The sequence below is a fragment of the Impatiens glandulifera genome, chromosome 6, assembly GCF_907164915.1.
Source record: "Impatiens glandulifera chromosome 6, dImpGla2.1, whole genome shotgun sequence".
NCBI lineage: Eukaryota > Viridiplantae > Streptophyta > Magnoliopsida > Ericales > Balsaminaceae > Impatiens > Impatiens glandulifera.
Genome location: NC_061867.1, coordinates 51,509,489 through 51,519,010, shown reverse-complemented (window position 1 = coordinate 51,519,010; position 9,522 = coordinate 51,509,489). Strand labels below are relative to the sequence as shown.

The 9,522-nt window shown below is 25.9% G+C and overlaps 1 protein-coding gene across 1 annotated transcript; it reads left to right on the top strand.

Annotated features, from left to right (window-relative positions):
• The first annotated feature begins 2,645 nt into the window (after positions 1-2,645).
• Positions 2,646-6,005, top strand: LOC124942517 (O-fucosyltransferase 20-like). The gene is made up of 4 exons (XM_047483037.1): positions 2,646-3,506; positions 3,578-3,667; positions 4,832-5,377; positions 5,528-6,005. Exons 1-4 carry the CDS (start codon positions 2,847-2,849, stop codon positions 5,762-5,764), a joined length of 1,533 nt encoding a protein of 510 aa, XP_047338993.1. The 5' UTR covers positions 2,646-2,846; the 3' UTR covers positions 5,765-6,005.
• The last annotated feature ends 3,517 nt before the right edge of the window (positions 6,006-9,522 follow it).

Genomic DNA, 9,522 nt, shown 5'->3' with positions numbered 1-9,522 from the left:
ATAATTAAATAAAAAAATATTGAATTCTATTTATTTATTTATTTTAAATTAGGGGTTAATGTCACATTTTAACCTTAAAATTTTAAAAAATAAAAATAAATTTTTTTGAGCGCCACCCAATAAATCCATCCCTGGACTCTCACACATACTTTATTTATTTTTATCTAGATTCAAATATATCTAAACAATAATGTTTACAATTATTATCAATGGATTAGGATATGGACTAACATATATAGAAGGTCCAAATTTAATTAATTAAATTTTATTTTGGCTTTGTTTCATCTACAAGTCTGTCTATAAAGTTGCTATAGAGAAAATTATTAAGAAAACTAACTCAAAAACACAAAAATCTAAAATTATTTAGCCAATTATTGATTGTTAGGAGACCTTTAGGCCATGTTTGAGGAGATCGTATTTTAAGTTTTATCTGGGTTTTATTCAAAAAAGATTTTGTTTGATAAAAAATAAGAAAAAATTGGTTTTTAAAATTTGAAGACTAATTTGCCCTTTGACTTTAGAGGATATGGTGTAGGTGAGAGAACGATGGTTTAGAGAGAGATGATAAAATTAAAGGGTAATTTTGGTATTTAAATGATAAAATTATTTGATTTGATGGTTGATAAGATATTTGGGTTTTGGGATAAAAACTGAGTTTTATCCTAAAAACTTTTTCATCAAACGAGGCCTAAAGCTTAATTGGTTGCGTTTAATTATTTTTTTTATATAATTGTTTAGTATTATTATAAGACGATCGATATTTTTTAAATCATTTAAAGAGAAGGATAAAAACATATTTAAAAAGAGTTAAAAAACGAGGAAACAATAAAAACATAAATACAATTATTAATATTTATAAAAAAATGTATAATAGAATAATATTTTAGATTTAAATTTGTTAATGTTACAAAATACTTCCCTTCTTTACCAAACAAAAATATTATTGAAATAAAATTGAATACACAATTTGTTTTCTTTGATAACTTCTATTTTCCAACTGGAATGAATTATTTGAATATTATTCTAGTTTGATTTAGTTTTATTTTTGTGTTTATTCTTATTTTATAATAATTCAATCAACTAAAAATACAAATAATTAACTTTTTTTTTTATTAAACAAGATTTCTTAAAAATACTCAAAAGTAACCAAATCAAACAAGCCCTTAGTGACTGCATGGCAAAAAGTGATTTATGGTCTGACCCGACAATCCACCTGGAAGTGGTGGGGCCCATTTATTGAGACCTGTAATTTTTGTTTGCCAACGTGGGAGGACCCCAATGTAAGGTCAACATCTGACACGTTGGACAAACCGCCAGCGTGTATTATGGTTGTCTCCAGCTGGCATTGCATTTTTACATTTTTGTTTTCTTCTCTTTTCACCAACTATAGTGCTAAACTTTGCCTAGTTTGTGAAAAAGCAATATTTGTGTATTTTAATTTAAAAACAGCAAATTAAAACTAACAACAAAAACAAAATAATGAAATGTCCAAAATTGCCAAAATTTTATATTATTAGGAATATGTAATTTAAGTATTTTAAGTAATGTAACTATTTGAAATCCCTATTATTTGTTATAAATAGGATACCACAATTTTGTATTATACTTTTATTTTTATTAAATTTTAATTGGTTTGAATATTAATGTGTTTAGAGCTTTGATATATTATTTACTTATTAACACATAAGTTTAGACTATTTTATTTGTTCATTAATATCTCTAGATGAAACGAGATCTTGGATTTCTATAAGATAAGTGTTGTACTAGGGTTATGACTAAATTAATTTTATAATTATTTATTAATAAATTAAGTATCAATGTTTTTGCAAATAAGTTATAAATAAATAAAATATTTAAGTATTTAATAAATAAGTTGAATAATCCAATATAAATAAAATATATAAACCTGTAATTCGAATAAACTCTTGAGTTTGAGGAATAATTTATTTTTTTTAATTTTGTTTTTAAATTTTTTTTGTTTGATTAAAACTATATTTTTTTTATTACCCTTTCTCTATATATTTTTATTTAATAATTAGTTTATATTAAAAAAATATAAAAAATAATTTTAATAAATAAAAAAAATTGATTAAATGATTGAAGTGATATATTGAATTTTATGATAAACCAAACTGAGCAGCAAAAGTGTAATTATTAATGAGCCCGGCTTTATTAGGACTTGTCGAGAAAGTGAGTTTTACTTGGGTTTTTATTTGTTGATAAAACAAAGAAAAAATTGATTTTTAAAATTTTAAGATCAATTTATCTCTGAGTTGAGAGGATATGGTGAAGGTGTGAGAATTGTAGATTAGAGAGAAAAAATATAGGTGAGTTAAAGAAAAAAGGTAGTTTAGGTATTTAAATGGATAAAATTTATGATTAGATTGTTGATAAGATGTTTGAATTTTGGGATAAAAACTGAATAATCAAACATCAAACAAGCCCTTAGAGACACTTGGGTTGCCTCCTCTATTGAGAATTGAGAAGGGTAAAATTGTAATTATTATTATTTTTTAATGACTGATTTTAAATGACTAACATTTTTAATCAAATAAAGAAAAGTTGAATCAAACTAGCACTAAATTTGAACATCAAGTTCATTGATAAAAAAACCCTAAATTATTTCTTAAAAAAATTATTAAAAAATTGCAATGTCTTGACTCCTAACAACTTCTTAAATACTCAAAAACCAAACACCGATAAACCGGACTTGGCGCCTCCCGCCGCCGTACTCTCTCTCTCTCTCTAAAGCTCAAATCTTTCCAAGAAAGCTTCAAAACACAAACCTAAAATCTCTCCACCAAAATAAAACATTCACATATTCCTCACAAAAAAACACCATTATCATGGCAAAGCAAAAGAAACAATCCTACATTTCAGTCCCTTCTCAAATAATCACTTCAATTTCATCTTCATCCCTTCAATCTCTCCTAATCTCTCCCAAAAAACCATCAAAAATCAAAACAACCCATTACCTTAAAAACCCCAAAACCTGGTTTTTATCTCTTATTCTCTTCACATCTCTAAAAACCCTCCTAACTTTACTCAAACTATCATCATTTTCTCATTCTGAAACCAACCCATATCAAGAATCATCATCATTCTGGAACCAACCAAATGGGTTATCCTTCAAACCCTGTTTAGATTTCACCTCAAATTACAAAAACACAACAGAAGAAATCAAAACAGGAAGAACAAAGTATCTGATAATAGTTGTTTCCGGTGGAGTTAATCAACAGAGGAATCAAATTGTTGATGGAGTTGTAATCTCTAGAATTCTTGGAGCTACACTTGTAATACCCATTCTACAAGTTAATGTTATTTGGGGAGATGAAAGTGAATTTTCTGATATATTTGATTTGGATCATTTTAAGAAAGTTCTTGTTGATGATGTGAGAATTGTATCATCTTTGCCTTCGACCCATTTGATGTGGAAACCTGTTGAGGATAAAAAGATGCCGCCGGATGTTTCGCCGGAGTGGATTAGGTCGCATTATCTTAAAAAGGTATGTTGAGATTGTGAATTTGATATGAAAAGATTGAAGCTTTTGAGGTTAATTTGATGTTTGAAAAACAGTTTAGGAGAGATGGAGTTTTGCTATTGCGTGGTCTTGATTCTAGGCTTTCTAAACATCTTCCTTCTGATCTTCAAAAGCTACGTTGTAAGGTAAATCCTCTGTTTTTACATTTTTATAAAAATATTTACCTTATTTGAGTTGAATTTTTTAGTTAAATGATCAAAATATTCTAATTTAAATAATTTTTTTATGTAAATTATTTATAAATTCAAGTTATTTGGATGTAAAAATAAGAATATATAATGAATATATACATATTTGTTGTAAATGGGTGGTTGGTGAGTTGTGACTTGTGAATCTCCACAATGAATAATATAAATATATTTGTATTTTTAGTTTTTGAATATGTAGTGATATTTATATTGTTTTGATGGGGGTATATATTGATTTTGAAGTAAGAATATATAAATATATATATATATATTTTTTTTTTTGAAAAATGGTTTAGTCGTAATCTCATTAACAAATCTCAAAAAGAGGAAAATGAATTTGAAGTTTTTTTTTATATAAATACTTACATAAGAGTATTAAATATATTATGATAAAATAATTTTATTTTGGTTAATAAATGGAGTTTGGTTAATAAATAAAGTGACGTGATTATGAATAACAATTATAATACGTTTTACGTCTTGTGATTTTTATCAAAATTGGTCCGTTAGGGGCGGTTTTCTTTTGGTTTAACCGATAGTTGATAGGGAATGGATTGATGAAGATATTTGTGTCCCTATTCTGAATTCGTTTCTATTTTACTATAATTTTTATCTAAATACGATAAACATAATTAAATATATAAAATTATTAATATATATCTTATAAGAGTTTTAATTATTTTTTCTTTATATTAATATGGATTTTCTATATTAAAAAACCTTTCATATAATTTATTATTATTTTAAAAACAATATGGTACAAAAGATGTCTCGCAGGAAATTCTCGAAATCGAATTGGTTGGGATGGTAGTAAAAAATTTCAAAATAAAACGTTGCTGGGATGATAAATACATCCTCACTTCAATCTGCCCCATTGTCCAATATAGGATTGATTGAGAGATTTGATTATTGAGAGATTTGATTGTGCTTGAATTTTTAGAAAAACTCAATCAAATAAGGCTTAATATTTATATTTAAATTGTTTTTTTTTTTTGTGTGTGTTGTGGTCTCTTAAATGATTAAGATATTTTAGACAAGATGAAATAAATAATTTGATAAAATTAATTAAGATGATCCAATATTGATTTAATTTTTTTATAGGTGGCATTTAATGCTCTAAAGTTTGCTCCAAGAATCATGGAGTTGGGTAACAAACTTACCGAAAGAATGAGGAACAAAGAAGGTCGATATCTTGCTCTTCATCTAAGAATGGAAAAGGATGTTTGGGTTAGAACGGGTTGTCTTCCCGGTTTTAGCGACGAATACGACGCAATTGTAACCGAAGAGAGGAAGCTTCATCCCGAACTCTTGACCTCAAAATCGAACATGAGTTACCACGAAAGAAAGCTCGCGGGTCTTTGTCCATTAAACACATTTGAGATGACTAGGTTGCTTAAGGCTCTTGGAGCTCCAAAGGATTCGAGGATATATTGGGCGGGTGGTAATCCATTAGGAGGTGAAGATGCACTTCTTCCTTTGAAAAATGAGTTCCCTAACTTGTACAATAAAGATGATCTCGTCGAACCGGGTGAACTTGAACCGTTTGTGGGAAAAGCTTCGCTATTGGCGGCCATTGACTACATTGTGGCCGAGAATAGCGATGTTTTCATGGCTTCTCACGGTGGAAACATGGGCCATGCAATTCAGGTAATTTAGTATACATTAACTATCACAATTTAATGCAAATGGTATTTTAATTATTTAGTTTAGTTAAGGCCAAATAGTACATTTTTTTCATTAAATAAGATTTGTTTTTCTTTTCAAATAATCTTATATCAAACTTGTTTCTATGCTTAGGGTCGAAGGGCGTATGCAGGACACAAGAAGTTCATAACACCTAACAAAAGACACATGTTAGCATACTTTCTAAACTCGTCAATACCAGAAACCAAGTTCAACCAAATCATAATGGACTTGCATCGCGACTCCATGGGTCAACCCGAGATGAGGAGTAGCAAATTGGGTAGGGATGTTACCAAATTCCCCATCCCCGAATGCATGTGCAACGATTCAAAGAGGCACTCAGATGGGTAAAAAGTGCGCGGAATCTTGTTATAAGAAATGTCTTTGAAATTGATCTCGGGTCGAGAAAGTTTCTATCGAAAGAAGAATGCATTGTCAGAGACTATAAGGAATTTGCCTATATTCCAAAGAGTCATTTTGATCAGCTGGCTAATGAAATTTAGGATTAATTGGGGATTAGCTTCAATTTTATAGTTTGAAATATTTTTATGACTTTTTGTTGTACAAGTATATATTAATTTATTTTCTTCCATTGTATCATATTAATAGTGACAAATAGGCAATTGAATATATATATAGATGAATACTTAATTCACTTGGTAACAATGGTGCCGTCAATATTTGTTTGTGGTTAATGATTGAGATGAATCGTTCATTTCTTATAATCGGTTAATCTGCAATTTTGGTTTTCCTTTTATCGGACAGAATTTGAAGCCAAACAAATTCTGTTCTCGTACCATTCAAAATGTAGTTCCATAAATTTCGAATAAGCTGTCAAAGTTTCAAGTCGATCTAAACTGAATTCTTATTCCGTCTGTTTCAATAATCTGAATCTAAGAACCTGTTATCCTCCTCTCTATCCTTATTTTGTCCAAAAATACACATTAACCCTAAAAGCAATTGAATCTACAAAACAATATGATATTGGGCCTAAATAAAATAAAATAAAATACCCAACATGATTATTAAGAGGTGTCTTATACAGTAAATTATCCTATTGCAAATATTTGTTAAAAGATAGAAAAAAAGTTAGTCCAAATACATTATAACAAAAAGGTGATACAGAGTAATTGAAACTGTGTAAAAAGTAATTAAAATCTTAAATTTACCCCCTTTTTTTTATAAATATTCATGCAATTATTTTATGAGTTGAATAATTTGTTTAAGCATAACACAAATCTTTAGACTAACTAATATAATTCAGATAAAATTTTAAACTAATTAAGTTTGTATGAAATTAAAAAAATTTACGATTTTATAAGTTTATATATTATGTAAATTTATTTTATGAAATAAAGTGAATTTATATTTATATATTATTCTCGTAACTATTATTACTTTTAGTGTTATTTATTATTATTTAAATTAATTTTATAAACCTTCACTAAAACAATATTATTTATCTTAGATAAATTAATATAAAGAGAGATACAGTAAAACCTCGATAAATTAATACTCGATAAATTAATAACTTCGATTAATTAATAAATTTTTGTAGTCCCAACTCGGGACCATTAAGATAAATTAATAATTTGCTAAATTTATAAAATAATATATTTTTATTAATGTATATAAGTCCCATATAATATATAAATTAATAATTTCATATTACATCAAAATTATAAATATTTATTCTAAGATGTACTTTTATAATAAAACTCTAATGTAATTTATTCTAAGATATTGATTTTTTAACACATTTGAGATGAGACGCCATGATATTACTGTATACAACACTAGTGGATATTGTTATATTTTTTGGTTTCTACTTATACAATATTATATACAGTATATCGTACTACAATTATGTACAAGCATATATGAATGTGTTTATTTAATTATTATCTATATTTATAAACTTAGTTTAAATTCATGAATGAATTAAGTTTAGTAATATTCATAAATGTATTAAATTTATTTAAATTTATGCATCTATAATTTAATTACATTCAGAAATTTGTTAATTTACTAAAATTCTTAAATATCTCGATAAATTAATAAATTATTAATTTATCGATTAATTAATAATTTTTCCCAGTCCCAAGGGTATTAATTTATTGAGGTTTTACTGTATTATATATTAAGTGAGCTTCAAGTGCTTAATAAAATAAAGTTATTATATATTTCTTTGGTAGCGTTACGTAGTACAAATTATATAGGGTATAAATTGTATAGATATATAAATTGTAACGAGGTATAAATGATATAGGGTAGTATAAATCGTATAAGTTATTGATGTTTGGTATGAATTATAAGAAATGATATAAGTTGTATATGATTTATAATTTTGTGTTTGGTATATAGTATAAGGATGTAGTATAAGTTGTATAAATATTAATTTTAATTTTAATTTTAATTATTATTATTATTTTTATATTTATTTATATTATAAATAATATTGTTTATTATTATAAATTATTGTATTATTATTTAATAATTAATGTAAATTTAATTAATATATAAAAAAATAAGTATAATAGAAACGATAAATTATGTTTATTTAATTTAAATATTATTAATAAAAAATATAATAAAATAAAATTATTATTTATAATATAAGTAAATATATAAATTAATAATTAATAATTTTTTTATTATAAAAATAAATAAATATTTTTTAATTAAAATATTGAATTATTTAAAAATATATATTAAAAATAATTAAATATAATAATAATAATGTTAAAACTAAATAAAATATATTTAATATATTATATAATAATAAGTTATATATAATATTAATAAAGATTATAATGAGAAATTAAAAATTAAGTAATATAAGATAAGTGTTGTACGCTGAAGGGACTAGTTACACTTTTATACCAAAAATATGAGATATAAATTATATAGAGATATAATTTATACCAATAATAAAATCCTAACAAAACACCATATTAAAACATTATGAATAATTTATATTTTACTAACAGTATTATACCCTCTTATACTCCATATCAAACACATCCTTTAGGTATAAATAGAAATAAGGGAGGTACAAAATACTAAATATATATATATATATATATATATATATATTATTATTATTAAATGTTGTTAAATTTTAAAATTCAAATTTGATATAATGGGGTCACTTATTATATAGTTGCTAAATATAATCAATTGTAAAACTTTTTTTATTCTCAAAAGTCATTTAATATGTACTATAAATTGTATAATATTTTATGTTGTAAGATGATTTTCATCTCAAAATATTAATCTTCAAGTACATGCATACACTACACAATCTTCTACTACTCTTCTATCTTCTTTCTTTTCTCTTCTCTAATCAATCTTATACTACTCTCTTCTTTGTTGTTGTATTAATCTCTAATGGTTTCCCATCTCAAAAGGGTGAAGCATACAACCATGACATGTGAAATTTATAAAACATTGTGCGAGTATAAAAATGAAAATCCAACTTCGTCTCAAAAAGAGCTACAAAAAAGGGTTTATGAAAAATTTAACATCTAGATTAGTGAAGCGACAATATCGAATACAATTAAGCGGTCATCGGAATATCCCTCGGCCGATCTGATGAAACTTGATGCCAAACGAAACAAATTCGCAAAGTTTCTAAATCTAGAAAAGTCTTTGTATTAATGGATTCTTCAACATCAAGAGCGGGTAAATATATCGAGAGAGTTAATTTTAGAGAAAACAAAAGATTTTATGAAAATATTGTATGGTGATAATGGTCCAGAGTTTGATTACTCTCTTGGTTGGGTGAAGATGTTTAAATCACGACATGGTATAAGTCCTTTAGGCGTTTTGGCGAAAGCGGGTCTGTCAATATGGGAGATGTGGATAGTAACTTGCCAACAATAAGAGAGAAACTAGGGTTATTTCTCATGAAAGATGTTTTCAACATGGATGAAACTAGATTGTTTTATATATTATAAGCTAATCATTCATTGCCTAAAAAACAACTTGAGGGGAAAAAAATGACAATGAAAGAATGATAGTAGGCATTTGTTGCAATGAAGATGGGTCAGAGAAAATATCATCATGAATCAATAACAAGGGCGGAGGTAGAATTTGAAATCTACCCG